The sequence below is a fragment of the Eretmochelys imbricata genome, chromosome 6, assembly GCF_965152235.1.
Source record: "Eretmochelys imbricata isolate rEreImb1 chromosome 6, rEreImb1.hap1, whole genome shotgun sequence".
In the NCBI taxonomy this organism is placed as follows: Eukaryota; Metazoa; Chordata; order Testudines; family Cheloniidae; genus Eretmochelys; species Eretmochelys imbricata.
Genome location: NC_135577.1, coordinates 17,010,794 through 17,037,801, shown reverse-complemented (window position 1 = coordinate 17,037,801; position 27,008 = coordinate 17,010,794). Strand labels below are relative to the sequence as shown.

Sequence of the window (27,008 nt, the reverse complement as noted above, 5' to 3'; positions counted from 1 at the left end):
AATGGAGGTTGTGAGTCTAGATGATGTGGAGGGGAGCAGAAATATCAGGAGAGATAGAGAAGGGAGGATCTGAGGGAAAGGAGGAGTTCTGTGCTAGCCATGTCGAGTATGAATTGGTGGGACATCCAGGAAGTGTTGTTGTAGAGACAGCGATGAGAGTCGCACTGAATGGAGGAGATGTTGGTGGGTAGAAGAAGCAGAGATTTGTGAGCTGTCGGCATAGCAAGATGGTAACTGAAACCATAAGAGTGAATAAGGCCACCAAGAAATACTGTGTAGAGAGAAGAAAGAAGTGAACCAGAACAGAGCCTTGGGGGACAGCATGAGGAAAAGGAGAGCAGAGACAGAGGGACCATCCAGGGAGACAATGAAGAGGCTGTAAGAAGAGAACCAGAAAGTACACAATCACGGAGGCCAAGGAAGGAGAGGGTGCCCAGATGGTGGGAATGATCAATGGGGTCAACAGCAGTGGACAGATCAGGGAAGATGACAGGGGAGAAGAGACCCTGACTTGGCCAAGGGGAGTTCCCTGCTGTGCTGGGTGAGGGCAGGTTCAGTGGGGTTCCAGGAACAGAAGGTAGAACTTGAGGAGGATCCTTGTTCTCAGAAAGATTCTTCAACTCCACCCCTATGTTCCCAGGATGCTGGGCTCAGGAGGGGCCCTGGCTGATGGAAGGGGAAGAGCTACCTACAGTCAGTGCAAGAAGAGCCACAAGAGCCCAGAGAGACAGGATGGAGATGACAGGCAGGAAAATGGGGATCATAGGAAGCTGGGGAACCTACCTGGGAGAGGCATGACCAGGTTATTCCCTCTCTTTGCACTGGAGGCTGGGGTGGGCAAGAGCCACCTTTGGACAGCTGCCTTTTTAAAAAAAAAAAAATATTCCCATTGTCTCCCACTCCTCGGCTGGGCACAGATCAACCACCTCTCCTGATCAGCTGTCATATTCCAAGTACCATAGAACTTTCCTGCCTCAGCCCTCCACCTGCCCTTTACAGGGGCCTCGCCCTCGAGGACCCTGTTGTTTTTGGCTCCAGGAAAGGCTGTCCCTTAAAGGAGGGAAGGGAAGAGGCATGTTGTATTCCTTTCTACGGGCACAATTTGCGCGCAAACACACACACAGTCAGACCCCCCACCAGGAACAGGTGCCTGCATACCCATGCAACATACTCCCCTTCGTGAAGATCATCCTGGAACAGCAGCTGGGGAAATAGCTCAAAGTTCATTGCCAGCAGATGGCTGCACGAAACAACATTCATCCTTTCCCCTTAACTCTGGCCACCTTATTGCTAGAATTTCCATCTCAGGTGCTTCTAGTCTGGCTTCCTCAGCGAGTGTCTCATAAAGCCAGCCTCAGCTAATCTCTGATCCTCTGGACACCAGAATATACCTCACTACTATTCAGGATCAAAACTCACTTTCCCCAGGACAGCCTGGCTGGCGGGAGTAGGAGGAGCTATACTTGGATGGAAAGGGAAATCAATCAGGGTGAAAGCGTGTATCAGAGTTACAACAAACAAAAACTCAGCACAGGAAAGGGCAGAATAAAAATCCGCGGGGAATATGGTATGAAAAATAGATCAGATGTCTGGTTTTGCGTGAGTAGCACTGAAGGGGGTGGTGGATGCTATCACAGTGGGGCTAGAATGGTAAAAGCCTCTGGGAGCCTGCAAAAGGCAGGGGATTGGGAAATAAAGTTAAGAGAGAAGAAGGGTTAGAAGGGGCACGGACAGCAAACAGATCGCACAAATAGGGCCCATCATAGAATATCAGGGTTGGAAGGGACCTCAGGAGGTCATCTAGTCCAACCCCCTGCTCAAAGCAGGGCCAATCCCCAATTTTTGCCCCAGATCCCTAAATGGCCCCCTCAAAGATTGAACTCACAAACCTGGGTTTAGCAGGCCAATGCTCAAACCACTGAGCTACCCCTCCCCACAATCCCATTCCTTTGAAAGTCGGTCACAAGACTCCCACTGATCATGAAAGCCGAACTGGTCCCATAGGTCAGAGCAGACAGGCAATAGGAGACAGAACCTTTCACTGCTTGGTTAACTGTTCAAATCCAGTTAACAGCAAATTAAATCACCATCTGCTGACTGGTCAGAGGCTTATGTGGCATACATTTAGGGGTCTCAATCCAGTTCTGAATAACCAGGTGTCCACACCACAAAAGCCACCCTTGAGTCTCCCACACTGCCCCTCCCCAGCGGCTAGTCCAGCTCCTTCTACCAGCATTGCATGCACTTCATGTTTTTAACATTTATTTTAAATTAACTGGGGGATAAAATTTAGCAATAAGTGTTTGAACCAGTTACTCAGTTTCACTGGCAGCCTGTGCAACTTTAACAAAGAGATGGACGACAAGAGGGAGTGGGAAAGAAGGGAAATTACACCAGTGGCGTGAGTCATTAAATCAAAAGATCTATTCGATCATTCGGTTCGTCCCACTGGGGACAGAACAGGATTGCGCATGACAATTCATTTTCCACAGTTCTGTCCAGTCTAGTTTGAAAACTTTCCAAGTGATGGGACTTCCCCCACTTCTGCTGAGAGACTATTCCACAGCCTAAGCCATCTCACGGTCAGGGAGCTCTTCCTGATATTCAGCCTGTCCTCATTCCTATTCATCACCCCTGCTGAGACCCCTTGTACTAAATAATTCCTCTCCCTCTTTGTGGTTTACACCCTTTGTATTCAATGTGTGAACTGATATCATGAACCAGCTGAGAACCCAAGAACCAATGAAATGAAGGGGTCCACTGGTATAAATTGTTGCTGGCCAACATATGGGTTCCATAGTCAGACTATTAATTGTCTTTTAGCTAAACTCCATTAGTCTCTCCTAATAAGTCAGCCTTTCCAGTCCCTGATCATTTCTGTGACTCTTCTCTGACCTCCCTCCAAGCTTTCTGGTAATGTGATCCCCAGACCCAATAGCCACCTAGCCCAAAAGCCTAGGTGCTGTCACTCAACAACCAAATGGAGAAGGATGATGCACTATGTGATGCTTCTTCATACATAATCCAGCATTGCATTGACCTTTCATGCTGCTATATAACACTGCAAACTCCAAATCTAATTCTCCGTCCACTATCACCCAAGGTCTCTTGCAGTCTTACTGCTTCCCAGCAGCCTCCCTCCATTGAGTATCCATGCTTGGAACTATTTTTCCCCAGATGAATTAACTTGTATTTTTCCAAACTGAGGGCCAGATTTTCAGCTGGTATAAATCAGCAAAGCTCCCTTTACTTCAACAGAAATTCAGGTCAGAGGATCTGGCCCATCTTTCTCACTTTTGATATTTTTGGCCCACATTTCTGATTCCTGTAACTCTTTTTAAATTACTAATTATTGTTTATATTCTGGCAGCTCCTAGGGGTCCCAATCACGAATCAGGGCTCCAAAATGCTTAGCACTGTACACACAAATAAAGAGATGGTCCAGGTCCTGAAGAGCTTACAATCTAAGGTTAAGAAAGAGACAACAGGTGCACTCAACAAACAGACAGTGCAGCAGAAGGAAACAATGAGACATTACTGGTCAGCATGAAAAGCAGTACCCACAGCATTTCCACAGCTTACCCATTGTCCATGTTTTTTTTGGGAGGTGGGGGTCTTCCAACTCATAAGCGAAGACACGAAATAGGATCAGAGTGGACAATGACCACTGTGCAGTCCCCTCTAGACACCTCCCTCTAATATGATCCACTGATACATGATACAGCCAGGAGCAACTGGTGCCACCCCTGACTCAAATAACCGATGCATCATTCAGAGAAGAAATCTTCCTTTCCTCCTTCTAACATGAAACAGTCCAGCCAACACTGAGGAAACCTTCCCTGGACACATCAGTTCTACCCAACTACCACGGAGCATCAAACCTTCCATGCCCGAGCAAGCTCAAAGAAGCTAGCCACAGACCAAGCACAAGCCTATAGAGCTGAAGCTAATATTCTAGACCCAGCATAATCTGGATTCAGGCCAGGGCATGGAACTGAAACCACTTTAGTGGCATTGATGGATGATCTCCTCCCATCAGTGGATGGAGGACAGACATCCATTCTCATCCTCCCAGACTTTTCTGCAGCATTAGACACTGTTGACCATAAGACACTGCTGTCTCACCTAAGACATGTGGCAGGGGTGCAAGGTAATGCACTAAATAACGTGAGTTCTTCTTGGAGGGACACACCCAACAAGAAGGGATGGAAAACTGTACACACATCTCCTAGTCCTCTCATTTGTGGAGTCTGTGATGGGGCGTTTACCCCCGCACTTGCCCAGAAAGGGTTAATGCAGAGTGAGAAGGGGGCCAATTAACCCAGAGAGCCACAGCTGAGGAGAATCAGGTGGCCAAGTAATCCCCTGACTGAGTGAGGGAGCCCAGCTGGGGAGGAGCGAGCTGGACTGGGACTATAAAGACAGGAAATTGGAAGCCGAAAGGGAGCTGCTGGGAGAGTCTGCAGTCACTCCCTGCGAGAAGGGAGACGTCTTTGGAGGCAACAGGGACAGGTAGCCCACAGTTACTCCCTGGGAGGGGAGAGTTAGGAAGCTGGCAAAGCCTGAGAGCGGGGAATGCCAGTTGGGAGGAGAAGGCTCAGGGAAAGGCAGTAAGGTCTAGAAGAGAACAGACCTTGGCTGCTAGACGGCTTCTGAGCTGGAACGCAGAGTGGAGGCTGGACCCAGGTTCCCCTACCAGCCACTGAGAGGGAAGACTGCCTAGGACTGCTAGGGAGAAGGGACTTTGATACCGCAGAAGTGGGAATCAGAGATTGTGACCTGGCTGGAGGGCTGAGTCAAGAAGAGGCAGCAGCAGCTTGTGCAGTGAGAGAGGGGCTGCAGACTGGGTGAGAGAGACAGAGCGATGGTGTGCAACCATGGGAAGGGACGCTGACCTGGCAAGCTCTTCTCCAGAGTGCCCAGGAGGCAGTGCCATCCTAGCGGTGAGTGGAGGACCCCATCACAGAATCCCGTAAGCTCAATTCTCTCTCCTTTTCAACAGCCACATGCAGCCACCAGGTGAACTGGTCAGACAACCCAGACTCAAGTGCCAGTGATATGCAGAAGTTACGCAGCTCTACCTATCCTTCACCACATACGACTACACCACTACCACCAAGATAGCCCAGTGCTTGGATGGGATGAGCTCATGGGTGAAGAACAGCTGGCTGAATCTGAGCAAGACAGTGGCAATGCTGATGGACAGAAGAAGGTATTCTGAAGAGCTTGCAGCCATGGTGCAGTTGGCCTCCGTTGGCTGAAGACACACACCCACAATTCTTCACTGACCTCTCCCATAGATGTATCCTACACTTTCTATCGTCGCCATTAGGCTAGGACACTGTCCCTAGCAGACGATGACCTAGCCTCTGTTGTTCATGCTTTCACCACCCCTCAGCCAGACTACAGCAATGCGCTATACCTGGGCATGAAACCTTCAGCACTTAGGAAACTCCAACTAGCACAGAACACTGCATTGCATCTCCTCAGCAACAGAAGCTACTGTGAGCACATCACACCTGCCCTCTGCTCTTGGTCTTTTATCTTCAAGGTGCTCCATGGCCTGGGGCCAGGATATCTAAAAGATGGTGTAAAGCTTTGGGATGAAGACTGTGGTCAACAACTTTACTTCTCTGGCACAATGGAACTCTCTACACAAAGGGCAGAATTCAAGTGTGCAGGAGCCACAACTTTCTCCGGGGCTGGCCCAAGACTGTGGAATGAACTCTCCCAGGACCACGACAAACCTCACCACTTTCTGCACCAAGTGCAAGGCGCATTTCTTTGACCTTGCCTTCTCTGGCATAAAAACAGAGTGATAGGTATATTTTAAAAAAAGGTCACACTACCAATACAAAACACTTCATTACACACACTTCTCCCCCAAGGAGATGATGACAGAACAAACAATGTGGCAGATGTTCGTCACAATGCTTAATGCACTGCTGGAGCGTGCTCAGATACTATGGTGACAAACATACTGTAAGAATATACATAGAACAGAGAATTGTGGTTTAACATTATGCTTTGTCCATAATTCTTCAGCCATGGGTCAGTTTATAAGTATAAACTAAGAAGGAAGATCATTCCCTTATTCCAGGCAGGAGATTACCAGCCTCTCAAGGGTGTTATGAGATTTCAGCAATGTTTGGTAACCATTTTGGATGCCAGGACTGAAAGGTGACATAACAGGGAAGTAGTAGGGATGGAGGAAATGGTCAGTTTGTAGCAGGATGAGCTAAACAGATAATAGTTAAACAGAATGAGCTAAACAGAGACTCAGATAGCAAAATCACACTTTCCTTGAGGTTCTATAAAGTTTTTTCCCCCCTCCCTCATTTCTACCCTTTCCTCCGTGCCTCCTGGTGCTAGCCAGAAGCAGACCTACTGTAATACCACAGGATATTCTTGGCCTAACTGGACCAATGAGGCCTACAAGGTCTATAAAAACAAATAAAACAAACAAGAAATACTGTAATCAAGTTACCCCTTAACCGTCTCTTTTGTAAACTAAAGAGATTGAGCTTCTTGAGTCTATCGCTAAGGCATGGGATCTAATCCTTTAATCTCTCCTATGGCTCTTCTCTGAACCCTCTCCAATTAACCAACATCCTTATTGCGTTGTGGACATCAGAACTGGACTGGACATCAGAACTGGACACCAGTCACCAGTGCCAGATTCAGAGGTAAAATAATCTCTCCACTCCTCCTCAAGATTTCCTTGTTATGCATCAAAGGGTCACACTAGCCCTTTTGGCCACAGCCTAACACTGGGAGCTCATGTTCAGCAGATTATCCACCATTCCTCCCCAATTGTTTTCAGAGTAGCTGCTTCCCAGGATAGAGCCCCCCATCCTGTAAATATGGCCTCCGTTCTTTGTTCCTAGATGTCTACATTTACATTTAGCCCTGTTAAAATGTAAGAAGCTGGGAATGAGCAACAGGGGATGGATCACTTGATGATTACCTGTTCTGTTCTTTTCCTCTGGGGCACCTGGCATTGGCCACTGTCAGAAGACAGGATACTGGGCTAGATGGACCCTTGGTCTGACCCAGTAGTGCCGTTCTTATTATTTGCTTGTGCCCAGCTTACCAAGTGATCCAGATCGTTCTAGATCAGTCACCTGATTGTCCATTATTTACCACTCCCCAAATTGTGTGTCATCTGCAAACTTTATCAGTGTTTTCTTCCAGGTCACTGATAAAAAATGTTAAATAGCATAAGGCCAAGAATCAATCTCTGTGGGACTCCAGTAGAAACATACCAGCTCAATGAGGAGTCCTCATTAACAGTTACATTTTGAGACTTATCGGTTAGCCAGCTTTTAATCCATTTAATGTTTGACATGTTATTTTACATCAGTCTAGTTTTTTAATCAAAATGTCATGTGATACCCAGTCAAATGCCTTACAGAAGTCTAAGTCTATTACATCAACCCTATTAACTGGACCAACCAAACTTGTAATCAAAAAATAAAAAAAGGTGTTAGTCTGACAGGATCTATTTTCCATAAACTCATGTTGATCGGCATTAATTAAATTACCCTCCTTTAAATCTTTATTCATCGAGTCCCATATCAGCCACTCCATTAAGTTACCTGGGATCGATGTCAGACTGACAGGCCTATAATTGCCTGGGTCATCCCATTTACCCTTTTAAATACTGGTGCAAGATCAGCTTTCTTCCGGCCTTCTGGAACATCCCCAGTGTTACTGAAAAATCAACATTAACTGTCCAGCGAGCTTCTCAGCCAGCTCTTCTAAATTCTTGGGTGCAAGTTCTCCGGACCAGCTGATTGTAAAACGAGACATGATCTAAACGTCCTTGGAGCAAGATGACACACATCTGAAGATTAGTGACATAAGGACTAAGAGCTTAGTTGTCTTGTTCTGTGCTTAGTTGGCTGGTTTTTGTTCACATGCTCAGGATCTATCTGATCCCCATATGTGGAGTCAGAAGGGAATTTTCCCCCAGGTCAGATTGGAAGTGACCTTCGGAGGGTTTCAACATCCTTTGTGGCATAGAGTGCAGGTCACCTGCTGGGATTAACTGGGTGTCTCTCACAATCAATTTCCTGCCATTGCTGGGGACTTGGTGCATCTCAGTCCCTCCTGTTCTCTTCCTGTGAAACATGATAGTTTAGTCTCCTGTGGGCTGCAATACTTTGGTCTAATTTCAGTTGCTTGGTTTAGCATGCAAGTACTGGGTGGTGGTGGTGGCCTGTGTCAGATTAGCTGATTTGGTGGTCCCTTCTGGCCTTAAACTCTAAGACACTATCACACAGACCTCTGTGCTCTGGTAAGCTCTCCAGTGGGTTGCACATGCCCTGAACTAGAACCATTTAACAAAGTTAAAATTGGTTTGGGAAAGTATCCCCCAACCCTACTTCCAGTGACCCATTCTCTACCCATCCCAATCTCTACTCCCTTTGATGAGCCCACAATCCATTATCCAAACCCACATCCCACCTGTTCTCCAGCCCAACCTCCCTGTCCTGCTCACCTGATACTAATACTATCTTCAAACCTCTTCTCCATTTCCACCTGAAACCCCCTGCTGCCACACACCACGGACGCTTCTCTGAACCCGGAAGGCCCTTCCTCATGGGCTTTCACTGCAGACAAGTTACACCCCAGAGCAGCCTTCTCAGAGTTGATGGGTTCACGCACTCTGGCTCTTCAAGTCATGTGCTGCACCTGGTCCCTGCAAAGACTTGTCTCCATTGCCAATGAAACTTGTCTTCTTCCAAAGATCCACCCCATTCAGAGCTACAATTTCTCTCTTCCAAAGGCCCATCAGGTGCACTGGGCTCTTCCAAAAAAGCATTTCCCCAATCTTAGATTTCCTTGATCTCTTCCAGCATCACCTGGTCTCTTTCATGGCCGTCAGTGGTGGGCAATGTTCCCTGGCTCTTGTGGTTTAGGGCTGAATGAGAAGACAAGCCTAATGGGCCATACCTTTCCCAAGATGCTGTGTGGAGAATAACAGACGGAGGAAAGGCACAGCAAGTTCACTGGAGAAAACTCAAATTTCCCTTCATCCCACTGCACCTCCCTGGGTGATATATATGGAGGTTAATCCTCACGTTTCCCTCCAGAGCTTGAAACATGCTAGGGAAGTGAGCAGAGATCTATTCTTCTTGCAGGACAAAATGACATTAGGAAACATATTCAAATGACAACACTGCTGTCCAAGGTACTGGGAGTGTAACCGCTCCAGAGGCCACATCCTCCCTGCACTTCTCTCACTACTGTACAAGCATCACGTGAGAGGCAAATACAGTTTCCCACAGTGCTCTTCAATATAACAGTCTATTATTAACCAGATAGCACTCATATTTGGGGACATGCCAATGGGCCAGTCAACCACACCCACCCAAGCCAACAGGGCTTTCCTCTTCTGTTCTCCAGTTTCCCAGATATCCCCAGTCTCGAGAGCTTTGATCCATATAGCATAGCCACCCTCGATATCCCATGCTGAGAATAACTTCCTAGATCATGGGCACCTTCTTAATTATTTATATTATGCTAGTACCTAGAGGCCTGAGCCAAGATGGAGGGCCCATTGTGAAGTGAGCTGTTCAAACACAGAGTGAGATGGTCCTTGCCCCAAAGAGCTGACAATCTTAATCAACAAGACAAAGATCAAAAGGAGAGAGAGAGCCACAGGGAGGTGAAGTGTCTTGCCCAAGGTCACAAAGCAAATCAGTGTCAGAGCCAGGAACAGACCCAGACCAGATCTCTGGGTCCCAGTCCTCTCAACTCCCTTGCCTCCCTCTTTGAAATATAACACAGAGCATACAGGGGGCTGGTAACAGGGGCTGAGGCTGACAAGATCAAGGATCCTACTCACACAAAGTCTCCTCCAGAGACCCCGTGCTGAGAACATGATTGTCCAGGGAGTCAGGAGCCCTGGCTGCCCGTTGAGCTCTATGTTCTTGTTTGAAACATTATTATTGTTTTAAAGAAAGCCTAGTTTGAAAGAAATATATAACTGTTAATCTGCATTAATCCTCCTGTGACTTCTCCACCTTCCCCCAAGCTAACGCTAGGGCTCCTGTCCCACGCAGCCATGCCACCATGGGTTGTGATCCCAGCAGCTCTCACGAGGTTGGGCCACGACAGAACTTGGATCTTTAAAGGTTCCGTAAAGACCGATTCAGAAGGAGATGGTCTTCTCTGTGAATGCCCCAGCATGGGGCTATAATATTTTTCAGATGAGATTTCAAACCATGGTCACACATGATCAAAAATCCCATGGGTCTTTTAGCAGGAACACGGGTATTAACCTCAATGTCTTGGATAAATTCCAATTGCAGTAAATACCACCCACATTTTCATGAATTCCCCCCTCAGTTTTAGTATTATTCAGGCCAATGTTACACAAGAGGGCAGACTAAATGATTTAATGGTCCTCTTTGGGCTTACAAATCTAGGAAACTTCACAACTTCTTTGTTTAAAGAAGAGACATTTTCAAGATACAAAAACCACACACAGCAGAACTTTGCTAAAAAATTCATCGCCAGTTATGGAATTTTGTGAATTTTCAGGTAAGCAAATGGGGGAAAGAAAGTACACAAGGGATATGAACTCACAAACTGGACTTTGCTCAATTATTTTAGCAACGTAGCTAAGTTTTAATTATTTGTGACACTCCCTAGTTAAGTGTGTACAGCTAGAGGGGAAGGCTGGTCTTGTGGTTAAGACACCCAGGAGATGTAGGTTCAATTCCAAGCTCAGTTGCTGACTCCCTTGGGGAGCCTTAGTTCACCAACTGTAACATGGAAATAATCATCTTTCCTTTCCTCCCCCGCTTTGTCCACAGGGCTGGCCCTAGATATTTTGTCACCCAAGACGGAAAATGTTTCCAGAGCCACCCCGCCCCCCAAGAGCACAGGCGAAAAAACTCAGGGATTTGGACCCCTGCCCAGAGAGGCCACCCCAGTGGCCAGTCCTGTTTGTCCAGCTTGTCTATATGGACTGTATGCACTTCAGGGGAGGGACTGTCTCTTACTGTGTGTTTGTCCAGTACCTCACATAATGGGACCCTGATCTCAGGTGCAGGCTCTAGTCACCACCACAGCACAAATCATAGCAAGGAGTAAATTGAGACATCACAACAGCTCTTGGATATTAGACCTCTAATGGAGAAGCGCGTTCAGAGCTCTCTCAGTAAATCCAGAGGAATTGGGTTTGTGAACCGGCAGAGTGGGAATTAGTGGGGTTCTCATGTATTTTGAAAAACATCCTGACCCATTTGACCAACAGTTTGATTCAAATGGAAAGAACTTTTACAAGGCTAGGGGCCCAATCCTGCAAAGCATTCGTCTTCAACAGGTTTCTTCACATGAATAACATTTCCTCCTGTAAGTAATTTGCAGCACTGGACCCTAACTTCCTTTGCACTCCCTGCTGCTCTTTGTTTAGTTGCTGAACTTCGCTCAGCCTGAGCAGCAAAACAAGATGAATCAGTTCCACTTTCTAGTGCCCGTCAGTTCCTACTCTCTAGTTCTCAGACACTAGCTCAGTGCTGCTGTGTCTGGGTTTCCAGCACTGCACGGAGAATGTTTAAATACAATAAACCTTTTTTTTTTTCATTTAAAGATATTATAATGAAAACTTTCCAGTCCTTATGTTATGGGTCAGATCCTCAAGGGGTGCAAATCAGTGTAGTTCTGTTGGTTTCAAGGGAGTTACGCCAATTGACATCAGCTGCGGGAGCCATCCACAACCCTGAGTCTAAACTGATTGACAGAGTCCCCTCAGGTTTCCTAACCCCAATGATTGTGGTCACCCCCAAAGGCCTTGCACTCTCTCGAACCAGTGTGGCCCCACAAAGAATGGCAACAACAGAAGCTCTAGCATACACAGGGTGCTTCTACCATTAGGCGACAATGAGAAGAATGGCTGTGCCTGGACTACACTAGCTCTGCTACCACTGACAATTCCCAGCGCAGACGCACCTAAAACGATCGTCTCCTTCGCCTCGAAATATTCCTTGGGACGATCAGAACCGTGGTGCCCGAGATAGGACTCCCCAGATGCGTGCCTGTAAGAGCATCCTGGAAGCCAAGATCCCAAGCCAGAGGAACCCAGCTCTCAACAAGAGCAGAACTTCCCCGGGGCAAATCAGCACATCTCTAATTATAAATTCTCCCTCTTGACTCTTGGGCAACCACGTCGCTCCCCTTTGTGAGTCCCTCCAGCAGCTCCCCCATCAACACCACATCTAGCTCAAAATTTTCATCCTGGCCTTCCAAACTCTATGCAGCTCGGCCCTTCCCCACCTTGGTTCTGACTATGCCATCCTCACTCCCAGGGCGGTACCTGTCTCAATGGCCCATTTATTGCTTCCTACCCTTCTCTATGCACATCACCACGCTGCCCCTCCGCATGGGACCCACCCACCAAGCCACCCACCCCTCTCCCCCCGTTCCAGAAACTCATTTCTCCTAGAACCTCCACAGGAAACAAGTTTAGGATTAAAACAGAAAAAGAACCCCACCCCCCATGCCTAAGATTTGCCAGTGGATCACACCTGTGGTTTAACCTGTAGCTGCTGCTCCTTAGGGTAAGGATTGCCTTTTTCCGAGCAGCGCTCAGTGCCAAAGACGTTCTATTGGCACCCCACAAATAATGAAAGACCCCTAATGGCCCCAATTCAGCACAGCATTTAAGCACATGCTTTACTTTAAGCAGCTGCGTAATCCCCATTGAAGTCAAAGGGGCACATACCATGGCTCATTCCCATCCAGAGAGCCCTCCTGTGGCAATACAGGCAAGTCCTGCCCCACCCTCCCCTACAGTGCCTGGTGCCAACTACATTGCCCATCTTCTCACTTATCAGACTGACCGTTACCACCTCTCCAGGGACAGAAATGTCCCACTCAGAGCCCAGTTCAAGTCCTGCGTCCGGGCATAATGTATTAGTATAACAGCAACCACCAGCTGATCCCTCTTAAAACAGACAATTCCTGAAATGCCACAGTAAGATAGGTTAGAATGCAGCAGTGCTCCATCCCCACTCCAGGGCCCCATTCTCCAGGCTGCCCACCCAAGAGTGAACTGCTCCACTCCCCTGGTCCTCTGGCCCTGTTCCAGGGCCCCATTCTCCAGGCCACCTGAGAGCGAACAGTCCCTCTTTTTCAATTCCTGGGCCCCTATTCCAGGGCCTCTGGCAATTCTCCAAGCCTTCTGCAACACTTCTCCTGCAGCCCTCAACTCAGGGCTTCGGCAGGAGGGCTCCCACCCCCCAGACTCCTTTTCCTACAAGTCCTGCTCGCCTTTTTCTCATGGGAACCTCTCTGAACAATCAACCCTCTTTTTGGGGGGCTCAACTGCCCTGACTGAGCAGGTTCTTCCTTTTTACCTAGGAGCTTGCATATGAATGTTCTACTCGGCCGGGTTCCCCAGCTCCAGCCAGTTCTCGCCAACTGCTCTCATCAGTCCTCTCTGTGCGCCAGCTCTCTTCATTGACAGCTCTCAGGCCTCATGCAGCTCTTTCCAGGCATCTCTCACCACGTCCCCTGCTGCCCTTTCTTGTTCCCCATTCTCATATACTGCCTGGGCCTGTATAGAGGACAGACGTCCTCTACCAGGGCCTGCTGGGAGGCAACTAACCAGTCACAGGTGAACGGGTCCTGTTCCCTCTTAAAGGGGCCAGTCACCTTGTGACAGGGCATAAGCACACGTTTAAGGGCTTTGCTTTATCAGTGCCAATCACAGCCATTTGTCAGAAAAGAAAAGCTCAAGGAACAAGCTGGTAGATTGATTGATTGACTCTTTATCTAGGTTGCCACTGATTGGCTGATTTGTATTTTGTAAAGAGGCATCAAGAGATTAAAAACCATTTATCTGGAGATTACTATTAGCAACACCTAAGATTATTACAGCTAAGCAGTTACTAAAGATTAAATTTAAATTCTCTTCATTATTTGCATTTCAGTAGCACCTAGAGGCTGCAGGGAAGATTGGTGCCCTATTGTGCAGGGTGCTGTACAAACACATTGCAGCAGATAGGCCCTGTCCCAAGCAGCTTACTGACTGACAAGACAGACAACGATCAGAAGGGGACGCGACTTCCCAAGGTTACCCAGCATCCCTGAACTGGGATTGGCAAAGGAGCCTTCAGGACTGAGACTCCCAGCTCTCATTCACTGTGGGCATTTAACTCTCTTAGGTTCTTTTGGAAGACCCAAGACAGTGGCTTATCCCCTTGGCCATGCTGCCTCTACAGCTCCCCTCCTCCATCAATTGCTATATGTTTGCTTTGCAACAACAAAACCAGCCTTGTCGATCTGACACTTCGACTCTCATGCAGTAGCCCAGTGCTGCAATGTTAGGGTTGCAGACTCTGTGGGGAAGGTTTAAATCTCAACAAAAAGTTTTTCCATTGGTGTTTTTTTTAAAGGAATCATAGATTCCAAGGCCAAAAGGGACCTCGAATCTTGGGGTCCCCACATTTTGGATAGTATGTACATGTCAGCATGCCTTTAGGCCCCTCCACGCTGCTCCTGCTGAATTTATACCCACGCAGCATGTTGTTTTCAATCCTGTCTCCTTTTTGTTCTTACTCTTAGGGTAGCTTGCAGATAACTATGGTAAATGAATGGAATAAAAGCATCCACCTGCCCCAATGAAGTGGAAAAGAGTTACAACAGATATGGAGAGAGAAAAGGAGGAAGTCAGGGAGGTGGGAGAGATGATGGGAAAGAGGGGTGGACGGACAGAGTGGGAGGAGAGGCTGAAAGATAGGGAAAGGGAGCAGTGGTTGGTGGAGGGTTAGACAAGGTGAAGCCTTTGGCTCATGTACCGCTGCTCATCTGCTGGAATTTACACTTCCCCCACAAGTCACAGAACTGAACAAATGAGGCCATTTAATAATCCATCCCATGTGTTTCTAGTCACCCACATGAAGAGCAGCCCACGTCACCATCCCAGGAGCCAGGTTAGTGCCCTGCCCTGCCCTCACTCGCTTTTCCACACCGCTTGCCATTTGTGTTTTGCAACCATGGCCAGCCACTCTCCTGGGACTTGCAGTTCTGCCCCAGAGATCTCTCTCCCGCCATCTTAGGTAAAGATATCATAAAGTTCAGCAAGATAAGTACCCGGCTCGAGGTGTCACGTTACACTCCTTCTACAGGAGGGAAGCCCTCCGCTCAGACACACCCTTCATTATCGCTCTCCAGTGCATGCTACAGGGGGGGCTCCTGCTCAGCCAGGCACCCCACCACCATCATGTATGACAGATCCCCCTACCAGGCCCTACCCATTCAGACAGCACTGGTTCGCAAGTGTGCACTAGGAAGCCACTCCGCCGCAGTCAGCAGGGAGCAACCTAGGGATAGAGGAGAGGGAGTTACCCAGGGGACAGGCCAATGGGTCCCAGCCAGCAAGGGGCACTGCGTAAAAAGGAAAGGGGGTGGAGAAGCCACCTTTATAATGAGATGTGTCCATGGGGATCCTTTCCCTATCCCTGCTAAGAGCACACCTTACCCCCTGGAGCGCGCTGTCCTCCTGCGGTCTCTCCCCCTTATCTAGGGGGCTGCTCTTGCCTCGCTGGTTACACCCATCAGTTTGTCTTTGCCGGGAAGAGACAGGAAGGAGGTGTTTGCCCAGGTCTGTCTCCCATGAAGGATGCTGCCCAGAGATGACTAGTGCTAAGAGCTGGCACAAGGGAGGGGCACCCAATGGGGAATTACAGGTTGGGCTCAATCAGTCCTGCGCTGGGCTCCTGTTTGTGTCTCCAGAGAGCTGCTCCCCATTCCCTGGCAGTGCACGCATTGAGTTAATCATTGCTCAGATCCATTTAGCTCATTGGGGTTCTTATCAGACAGCGCAAAGTCCAAGGGCAAGGCCCAGTCAATCAAGAGCAGGGAGTTACCCAGCATGCTGTGCAAGGCAGCCACCCCACAGCTTTCCTCGCTGGATGCATGACAAATGGCATACCACACTGGGAGTTTCCAATGGGGTCTACCCCCAGGGTCACCTGAGCTGTGGGCCAACAAGGGTATTGCCCTAGGGTTCTTCAGCCAGAGAGGAGACAGGCAGCACAGGGGAAGGGACACACCAGTTACAGCCCTGAACTCCATGGGCCCCTCGTTTAGAATAGAGAGTCTATAATTCCATGTGGGGGCGGGCAGGGGCCCTCCACACACAGGGTCAGCCCCAGCTGGGCATATCAGCCATGGCCCAAGCACAGGACAGGGAGATTCTAGGAGGATACCATTTTTCTCTCTCTCCCTTTAAAATGCATCTGCTGTCTGTATTTCCAGCTACACGGTCAGGGGTAGAAGAAACACCAGGACAGAATGAAGCAAAGGAGAGGAGCCAGCCCCGGCCCTAGGGTGGGGAGAGCTCCCCAGGAGGAGCAGCTACTGACCTAGGGCCAGATTAGTCGCAGACGGAGCCTCCACAGCACTTCTGGGCAACGAACAGACCAAGGGGCCAGTTCACCCCAGGTGTAACAGCCCTAGAGTTACACTCCGGATGAATATGGCCCAAGAACACTGGAGACCTCCCTGCTCTAGCAAAGCAGAGCAAAGGGCTAAGAGAGACCTCATCACAGCCAGCAAGCCAGTCACAAACACCGACTGCACATAAGCCAGACAGAAAAGTGGCCACCAAACCACACGAGTGGAGCCTTTGTGGAGCAGGTGTAGCCATCAGGACCAAAGGAGTGGGCTCAAGGGCTGCCAGCCAGGCACCAAGCCTTTCCCCTCTCACTGGGTCCAATCCAGCCCCAGCTCAGAGGTGACTATGAGGTATACCTATGTGATACTTTTACAGTGCCATGAACTCAGTGACCTCAGCCTACTTCCAAAGAGATCGGTGTCTGGGTCGCAAAGCCCACTCTATCCAGTACTTGTTGGCAGCCTCACCGTTGACGGTTGGAGCAGAGAAGCCAAAAGCTGATTGCGGCCGATGACCAAACTTCCTGCTCCCCTTAGGCCTGAGCCCCCTAGGAACACACCTGGCAAGGGGCAGCCTGGAAGGGGAAGAGGCACTTGTGGATACAGCAGACTTCATTCTCCTGGGTTGTTGGTGCACAAAGCCCTCTCAGAGACACCATGTGAGAGAGACTCCGGCACAGGCCACATGGTGAGCTGGGGACAAGGAGCGTACCAGCCAATGGCGCCCATGCTTCTGTTCCCGGATGGACGGTGGGCACTCCCTGCTTGATCGCCAAATCCTGTTCCATGAATGCATGACACAAACCCACCTCAGCCCCAGGGATGCCCACCAACAGCTCATGGCAGCTATCTGAATATTCATCCTCCCAGCTGGGTGATAGGTCGCTTTGGTCACCTGCTATTGTCTATGCCCCCTCATTGGGCGACTCACACTTTTATAAACTAGGAAGAGGGCTCCGACGAGCGGCTTCTGGTTCAGACCAGCCCACAGTGCGTCTGCAAGGCTTCTGCTTCCCACCAACCACCTGGTACGCGAGCATTCACTGAGATGAATGCTCCTGGGGAAGGGTTGCAGGCACCGTCGGAGCAAAATGCTCAGGGTGGCTTCCTCGCAGGGTTTGGCCAGCTCTGGAGATGCTGACAAGACCAGAGGGCATCTCCATTCTCCAGGGGCTCGCCAGACCAAGCAAAGGGGAAACGCAGTGCATCAAGGCCCTGATTCCCCATCAGGCTTCTCAGTGGAATAACCAGCACCCCAGTTCAGTTCAACCCCTGCCCTTCTGCCTCAAATTGTCCTGAGATGCAATTCACAAGGCAGGACCTGATCCTTCACCCCACAGCAGGGCAGAGGGAATCACAGCTGGTGCCTGCTGCAGCTGCCTACAAACGAATGAATGGTGAAGGGACCATGCCCAGGTGCACCGTTGCTCAAATCTTACTAACCAGCTCCGAGGGATGCAATCCTTAAAAGCCAGGCTCACCCCAACCAGCATCCTGGCCATTCCTCACCAGCACACACACCCCCCCCCCCCGACATTGGGAGGAGCCCTCCCCTCTAGCAACCTCAGCCACTGATGTGTCCCCTTCAGTCAGGGACTCCCAGTCCCTGGCAGGACTCCATTTGTGCCACTGGCAGCCACCACCTCCAGCCGCCAACTCCCACTGGCCACCAGCCGGGGCCTTCTCCAGCCAGCACTCCCAGCCACCTGGGCCAGAACAGAAGCCCACATCGGGAAGAACTTGCGGCAAAGAATGTCTCAGACCCTGGTCACCCGAACTCCAGAGGGAACCTCTGTGGGCATTAGCACATGTTGCTCTTTCTGAATCGCAGCACCCAGAATAACCCCGAGCTCCTCATCAACCCTCACCCCCTCCAGGATCTACTCCCAGCCCTCGTACATCCTCACCAACAGCTCTGCCCTTCTCTCACTTCCTCTTCCCTTCTCCCCTCCCCCAAGTTCTCAGCCCCAGGGAAAGAGGAGCCCATATGGCACAGGTGAGGGACAGTGGGCTGCACCTGGGGAAGCACTGCCAGAACTGTGAGACCCTGGATGGGGGAGCAGGTTGTTCTGTGTTGGGCTCACACCTGGTAGCAGGATGTGGCCATGGTTCCTGGGAGCCTTCTCCTTCCATCCTCCCAAGACAGGCCACAGCTGCTATCTCCCTCTGTGCCTGGGACCAAGGCTGGCATTCAGTGGGTGCTGGGTTCCTCCCTCTCCCCTGCAGGGGGCCTGGAAAGGGGGCTATGCTCACCAGTGGCCTCAAATTGCCCGCTCTCCTCTGGGACCGACATGTAGATCCAAAGCAGACAGGTGGGCAGGGGAGGTCAGATGGCAAGAGAGAGGAGAACAGACAGGCAGACAGAGAGGAAAACTGCGCAGTGGAAGGGCCGTAGGAAGCTACCTGCTCGGATCCAGCGCATCCTGAGTGCGGGTGACAACGGATGTCACGCTCCAGCGTCCCCGCTCTCCTCCTCGGTCATCCCGCTGTCTCACTCGGCTTGTGTGGACCCCAGCGCTGCTGCCGGCTGGGTTTTCTATTCTCTCTGCGAGGGGTGGGGGGCCAAGAAGGCCGGGAGGCTGCCACCTCTGCGCAGCGCCTCACTCTAACAGGCACCCTCCAGGATTTGGGTCTGCGGGGGGATTACCGAAAGGGCTGGTCATGTGTTTGTGCTGTACCAGCTTCCCCAGGGCTGTTCTGTCACAGGCTAACTCTGCTCAGCGAAATTCTCCACACAAAGCCTCTTAGCTTCCTGCCCGCAACAAACAGCCCCTAGCGAGGCAGCCACCCTGCGGGGCCACTGTCCCCCATCCTCCTCCACGCAAGCACGGCTGAGCTGGACACCAGCCCCGGAGCAGATGTGTCCTGCATTCGGAGCGGGTGACCCACCAGCTCTCCTGGGGGGCGGCGAGGGGCTTTCTGCATTCACGCACAGGCCAGAGCACCCTGCGGTTCCCCACTCAGTGTCCGCACCCCAACTGGCTGCGGTGTGATTCCCCAGGGAAAGCTCTCCTCAGAAATGGCAGCAGTGGGGAGTACTCAGAGGAAGCCAGTGGCAAAGGCTGAGGGGCAGCGGCATGGCTGAGCCAGCAAGCCCTGAGGCCTGGACAGCAGCGCAGCTGAGCTGGCAAGCCCAGTAACCAGGGCTGAGGAGCGTTTGTGAAGCCCTGTTCCTGGATAAATGCAGAGCACCTGCTGGTGTTCAGTATATGGGGCTCTTCCCTCTGAGTCAGGAATGACCCAGCCCCACAGCATAGCCCTACGAGATCCTGGTCTGCTGTTGGGGCCATCTTCCAAACGAGACATCAAACTGAGGCTCTGATCTCTTATGGTCATGAGAGACCCTCACAAGAGGAGGGGTGTTAATCCTGTTTTCTGGGCAAATTTCAATTCAAATAATTATGTTCCGCCGACAAAATGCTCCCTACATTCTTAATTAGATACAGCATCATGGTCAGTTCCTGTCCCAAACTCATATGAAACGTTGCTGTGTGAGCTAAAAGCTGCCACGTTCCACCCCAGAGGTAGCTGCATTTCAGTGATGCAGGAAGTGACCCCTACTAAATATACTAAAGTCCTTTGGGAGCCAGCTGGATGAGAGGTGCGGCAGAGATGCAAGCTCCCTGCAGTCCTCTCCCTGCTCTGGTCTCACCTCCAAGCACCACCCCACCCCTCTCCATAGAAAATTCTGCATCACCACTCCCATTCCCACAGCCACCTTTCCTTTGCACAGGGCGGTGGGGAGGATCTCAGAGCCGGGGCACTCTGAGGCTGTGGCGTCAGACGTACAGGGTCACGGATTCAGCCTATATCCATGTTCACGACACTTCAACAGTATTGCCTCTGCCTCCTACACAGCATCCCTGACTGGTGTCTAGGCATGCAGCCTCCAGCTTCCACCCTGGAGGCCCCAGGCCTGAAGTCCCTTTGCTCCCACTACGATAACCCATTTGTGCGAGTTCTGTCACAGGAGACCCCCAAACTGTCCATCTGGGTCCCATCATAAGCCCCCTCACACCCCTGTAGTCCTCAAATCAGCTTCTCTCTGGCTCCTTTGGGACCCCTCAGTCACACCCTCACAACACCCTGGTGGGGCAGGAACCTGAAACTACCTTGAGAGTCCTCCCTATAGGCTCACTAACAATGAGCCAGATCCTCAGCAGACAGAAATCAGCCAAGCTCCAATCACTTGAGTGAGGATGCTTTGCTCCAGCCGGGGACCCAGTGGCGGGGTGGAATTCTGCTCCATCTTTCTTCAAAGACCAACTGATTTTTGCTCACCCCTTGTGTGACTGCTTATTGTTCCACTGCATTACCCAGTCTACATGGAAACATTAGGGTGACACAGACACAGCACTCAGGAGGTGTGAAAAATTCACACCCCTGTGCACCGCAGCTATGCCGGCCTAACTCCGGTGTAGACATGGTCACGCTGACCTAGCTACTGCCACCCAGAGAGGTGGATTATCTACAGTGACAGAAAAAACCCTCCGTCACTGTGGGAAGCATCTACACTATGGCTCTCCAGCAGCATGGCTGCAGTGGTGTAGCTGTGCGGCTGTATTAGCTATACTGCAGACATGACAACATGCCAACAAAAGGATAGGGAGTGGTTAGACCAAGGGATGAGAATGGGAGTCAGTAGTTCCAGGTTCAATTCCCTGCTCTTCCCTCATCTGACCTTGGGCAAGTCACCTCAACGCTCTCTGCCTCAGTTTCCCCATCTGTAAAACAAGGATGACAGTCCTGAGCTGCCTTGCAGAGGGGCTGTGTTCCTTAATGATGTCTGGAAAGCCAGCTGAGATCCAGGATGGAAAGCACCAGAGAAGGGCACTGTCTCAGTCCCATTAATACACACACACTGACTAAACATCCACTCGCTCCCTGGTTGATAAACAACGATACACACTCACTCATTCACACTCACAGCTAAGAGATTCCTGTGACCCTTCAGGCAACGACTAACAATTCAACAGCAGGGCTACGGCAGCCCTCGTGAGCATGCAAGCAAACACAATCAGTCTGTGTACACACACACACACACAGGCTTGCTACACACAGAGGAACTTTACCCACTAACACCCTACAAAAAGATTTAACAGGCCAACCCTCAGACAGCTGCCAAGACGCTATCCACCCCCAGTCCTGCTTGTTCTTCCTTTTAAAGCCGCTCGGCACATCTTTCCCGATGTACATTCTTTAACTACCTCTTATCTCGTAAATTAGCCGAGAGAGAGAGGGATCCCGAATAGCTGAGCTCTTTCGTAACTGGTTCCCTCGTGTGAGTGTTAGGCAGGGAAGAAGGTAGAGTTTCTAGCAGGATGCCAGCCAAGGGTCAGGCTTTTTATACTCCCCACCTTCCCTTTGATACAAAATACAAACGCTCTAGGTAAACACTGAACACTGTGCAGAGACCAAACTTAATTCCTTTACCTTCCCCGCCAGAGCCTCCACCATCCCACTCTCTGCCGCGAGGCTTTCCATTTCCTCTGCTGCAGGCAACTCTGCTGGGTGGTAATGTGATGGGCTGTAGCAAAAACTAAGGAACAGTCAGACCCAAACAGCTAGGTTCTTTTGGACTAAGGATAGGGAAACGCCTGTCCAGAGAACCCTCAGAGCATACACTACCAACCCCAGCATCTTCCTTTCATCAGCAAAGCCTGCACCCAATCCTCCTCTAGATGCCTTCAAAGCCTCATTCAATCCAAAATCTCCTCATCCCTCCCAAATCTCAGAGCAACGTCCCAAACATTTCCATTCTCTCTTTATCTCCTTTGTCTTCCCATACCTCCAAGCTCCGTGCCAAAGCAGCAAACTCCTATGGGAGAGAGATGGGTAACTCCAGTCTGACTGAAACCAGGAAATGTCTTCCTGAAATAAAGTCCCAGCTCCTTAGATTTTCAGACCCAAGGGGAACCAGAATCAAGCTCACACCTCACCAGCCGGGCCCAAAGCCAGGGATCTAAGGGATGTTCACACACAAGGGAATGGCTGCTTAGGCAAAATGCAAACTTAATGATGATGCTGTGATCCCAGGAAAAGCTTCTATCCCGAATGCCGTATCGACACCAGTTTAAACATGGAAAAATAACCCTTTCCCCATAGAAGATTTCAACAGTTCTCTACAGAAGGATTTTGCTATGACTAGATGTGTAAATACCAGAGGCAGCAATGTGCAGGGAACTGGACTAGCTGACCTCCCGAGGTCCCTTTCAGTTCTATGATTCTATGTCGAGCAGACTGAATATGAGGCTAGGGGTTAGGATCTCGTGGGTTTTAATCCTACCTGCTTCCCAAAAGGTTGCAAGGATTAATTAGTTAACCCTCGTACAGCACTTCGAAAATATCAAGTGCTAAAAGATTATTCATAAATATGGTGGAAGTGCTAACAGCAGACTCGGATCTGGTGAGATTCAGTTTATAGTGAAGTAGAATGGACTCCTCGAATTATTTCAGCATGTTGCAATGTGCAGAAAGAAATTCCCGTTACTGTGAAATCTCCACTTACTCAGAGGGTGCTATGGAGAAAGAAAAAGGAATTCACTCTATGAGGGGAAGTCTTGATTCAAACGTGCAGCTTTCCATGGGAAGCAACAGGGATACTCAGTTTAAAGAAGTTAATTGTGTGGATATGAATCAGTCCTACAAACAGAGTTTATCCTTGTAAATGAATACACGTCTAGCATGCCGAGAAGAAACAAGGTATGTTTGTTCACCTGTATACTACCCGTCTGGAGATCACTGATCTCTCAGGACACTGAGATCCCAAGTTAAATCTGACTCCTTGCTGGAAATCTAGCAAGATAGGCACCAACCTTCAGCTCCTAATAGCTGATGATCAGTTTCACCGTTCACTCCTTCAGAACACCCTGGATAGCTGGCATGTATGAGAGAGAGAGAAAAGAATCTCCTCATCACCTCTTTCCATGGGCGGTGATCCTTTGTGCTAAAGCTTACTCCTCCATTCCCCTCTCATCCTCACCTACCACAGTGTAATAGACATGGATTAACACAACAGAACAGGATGAGCTGCCCATGGGAAACAAACTGCCATGCTGCAGGCTGCAGTGCAAACTAAGAGCTAAAATAAAAAAGTTACACAATTGAGCAACTTGCAGATGTGAAAGAAGTGTCCCGCAGCCCCGGTTTTCTTCACTTTCCATTTTCACAGGGGAAGGCAGGGGCAAGAGATTTTTAGGGTTCACCAAAAATAAATCAATCAGATGGCTCTCGAAACCCTGTGAAATATAAAACACCCCCCTGAAAGTGACAATGAGAGAAAGGCAACCAAAGTTCACTACTTCTAAATATCACACAGCACAGCACGAGCAGGACAGCCAAGGGTGGGGGGTGATGGAGCTAGGAGACTGGTGTTCAGCGGGTTGAGGATGCGGCTGGACTGGGAGTGGGGCCACCAGGAACTATGTCCAACTGGACCCCAACTGAAAACAAAGGCTGACTAGGACGCAGTTTGATGCATGTAAGAGCCTCTGAAGCAAGGCTTCCTGCCTGGTTAACCCTGTTCCACATGGGACTCAGGATCATGACTAGAAAAGCAAGAGAATCTTTTCCTTTTGAGGAAAAGAGAGAGAGGAGCTACAGAGACAACAAAGGGAAAGATTTCACAGAAACCAGAACAGGAGAAGGAACAGAAAGAGAAGCAGCCATAGTCCAAACCATTAGATAAAGCACCTTCCATTGACCATGTATTCATTTCCCTACGATCTGGGCAGCTTCCATGGCAAACAAGCTCATCATCATTTCCTCATACAATCCCCATCCCCTTGTTCTCTGTGAATACAGTATCAGCAAGCTGCACTCCCCAAACACAGAGCGAGTGAATCTCAACAAAAATACCAGCAGGAGGGGGGCCAAACTCTGGGCTTGATCAATCGATTAATCCAGCCCTCAAGTCAATTGGCAATTATATCGTCACCAGCAACAAAAGCTCCCAGGACCTGCTATAAAAAGAGAAACTGGCTAAGATGATCCTCCATATTTTCCCTTTGCCACAGGCTCTTTGTGCAATGAGCTGAATGCAAAGTGCAGATATTCTGCACATGCACACCTGAAACGTTAGTCAGTTTCCCACTGCTGCCGCCCTTCCCCTAGGAAAGCAAGTTAACAGAGACCACAGGAAGAGGGCTCTTGGGGAGACTCGGGACACCTAACGAAGGGAAAGAGAAAGAGGGAAAGAGGAGAGAGAACAAGAACTGACAAAAAATGAAATGCAGAGAGACAGAGCAAAGAGAGGTGCACAAAGACGAGGCAGTGAGGAGAAACAGTGAGAGGAAAGATGAATTAAAACAAAGGTCAGAAATGGTGGCAGGGCCCCAACTGCTCCATAACCTTCATTCAACTGAGTGATTCTTAATGCAACAGTTTAACTTTACTCACTATTCAGTTATTACTAAATGGTCACGTTCTACCCTTCATCTTTGTCCAGAACCCAGCAAAAGGGGCCTGATTCTCCTCTTGTACCAACATTACACCACCATAGCTCCTCTGGCCTCAACGGAGTCACTCCTGATTCACACTGGCGTTAAAAGGAGAATAGGAGCCAAGGTCTTCTGTGGATTGCGGGGAATCTGTGTCTCTGATTGTGCAGCGCCAGCCTACAGAAGCTAATTAAAATGGTGATTTAGGCCCCAGCCCAGAATATTATTGTAGGTATTATCAATCAGAGGGACAGTTGGAGCAGAGCAGGAAGAGTTCTGTAAGGAGTCCCTTTCCAAGGGGACAGAGGGAGCAGGGGAGGGAACCTGTGCTGATGTCCTTGGTCTGGGAGCAGGGGATCTATACTGCAAGCCATGGGGTGATGGAGATGTGCTGAGGTCCTCAGTCAAGGAGCCTGACATCCATGGCTCAGGGGACTAGTCTGGAGGCCTTTGGTCTGGAGGTGACTGTAGAGGCTGGCCTGGTGCTGGGCTCCGTGTGACAGTGAAGACTACGGTGGTGGCATGTGTCTGCTGGGAGCCCGTGTCCCTGACTTGGCAGTGCTGGGACTGGCATGGCCCTGTTCAGCGGTAAGGAGGCGGCAGGTTGATGGCCTTGTCCCCGTGGTGAGCTGTGCTCACGGGGCGACGGGCAGAGCCCATGCCTAAACCCCAGTCTGGGTGTGGGGGGCTTGTGTTCAACTTCCTCCATCTGTGGTGAGGCAGGTGCCCAGTCACGAGGGTGGCCACCGAGGCTCAGCTCCCCACTAGGGGTGTGAGGGCTGGGGATGGGCGCCGGTCTCTCCGACCAACTTCTGTGCCCAGGTCCCTGCTAGAAGGTACAGCCGGGGGGGTGGGGACGGGGGGACGGTGGCCTGCACCCAGGTCCCTGCTCGAGGTGGGTCGTGTTCTCGGGTGCCTGGGCAGACGTGTGGGATCAGTGGGGATGCGGGGGGGGGGGGGGAGGCTGCGGCCAGGTGCTGGCTGCGGGGTGTCTGCGCCCCGCTCTGGCCGCGGGTCCCGGGCTGCCCACCGCGGTCTCTCACCTTCGAAGAAGCGCTGCAGAGCCTCCGTCTCATCCACCACCTCCATAGCTGGGCCATGCACCGGGCTGCCGGGCTAGTGGCCGAGCCCGCAGGGGGGCATCCCCCCCGGGCACGCAGCGGGGACGCCCGGGGGCTCGGGCCGCGCAGCGCCGGCGGGGACCGGCCCCTGAGCGCTCCGGGTGCCCCGCTCCGCTCTCCCGCCTGCTCCCCGCGCCCCGGCTGACCCGGCCCCGGCGCCCCCGAGCGCGCCCCTCTGCGGAGCCCTCAGCAGCCGCCGCGGCTCCCCCCGGGGGGTGTCGGCCCCGTCCGGCCCCGGCAGCTGCCCATCGGCCTCCGAGAAACAGCAGCAGCCCTGACACTCAACTTGGGCGGCTGGCTCCGGGCGCCCTGCCCGCCGCGCGGCTCCTCCCTCCGGCCCCGCCGCTCCGCCTCCCGGCCCGGTCCGGCCCGGCCGGGCCCCTCTGCCGGCCGCCGCGGGCAATGCAAGCACCCCGCCGCGGGAGCCGGGGGCCGCTCCCTCCATCGCCCTGGGACTGTCCCGCCGCCTTCCCGGGGGCAGCCGCGCTCACCTTCCTCCCCCCACGCTCCTGCCCCCTAAGCCTGCACAGCGCCTGTCATTCCTGCTCCCCCACGGGGGCTGGGACCCTCATTCCCCCCCTTCCCCGCCAGTGAGGGCTGTTGTTATCGTAGGATAGCTCTGGGAGGTCCGCACACCCCCAGTGACTCTGGATAACAACACCCCTCCCCCACCGTTTGTTATTGTAGGGTGGCTTGCATAAACTTGTTTGTTTTTTAATAAGGTCAGTCACAAGCGCTGGTTTGTTACTGGCCTTGCCCTTTGTCGGGCTGAGCGAAGCCCACTGCTTTGTTAAGGTCAGGAACAGTGGTAGGGGAGGGGCTGCACACGGTGCTTTGTTAATGTAAGGTCACTCACAAACACCAGCTTGCCCACACTGTCTCCTTACTGTAGAGTTGTTTGGGGTTTGGGGGTTTGGACTGAACACAGGGCTTTGTAGAGTCACCCACAAACACTAGCCTGCCCACACTGTAGGCTGTATGAGGGAGTCTGGACTGCATTGATTTGCTGACAGGAGCTAGACTGCCAGCCCTGCTG

The 27,008-nt window shown here is 50.9% G+C and overlaps 1 protein-coding gene across 1 annotated transcript in view; it reads right to left on the bottom strand.

Moving 5' to 3' along the window:
• Window positions 1-25,940, bottom strand: part of MYRF (myelin regulatory factor) — a 103,032-nt gene extending 77,092 nt beyond the window's left edge. The window contains exon 1 of the mRNA XM_077819853.1: window positions 25,895-25,940. Coding sequence (XP_077675979.1) covers window positions 25,895-25,940 — 46 coding nt within the window. The remainder of the gene's footprint in view (window positions 1-25,894) is intronic.
• Between the last annotated feature and the right edge of the window lie 1,068 nt (window positions 25,941-27,008).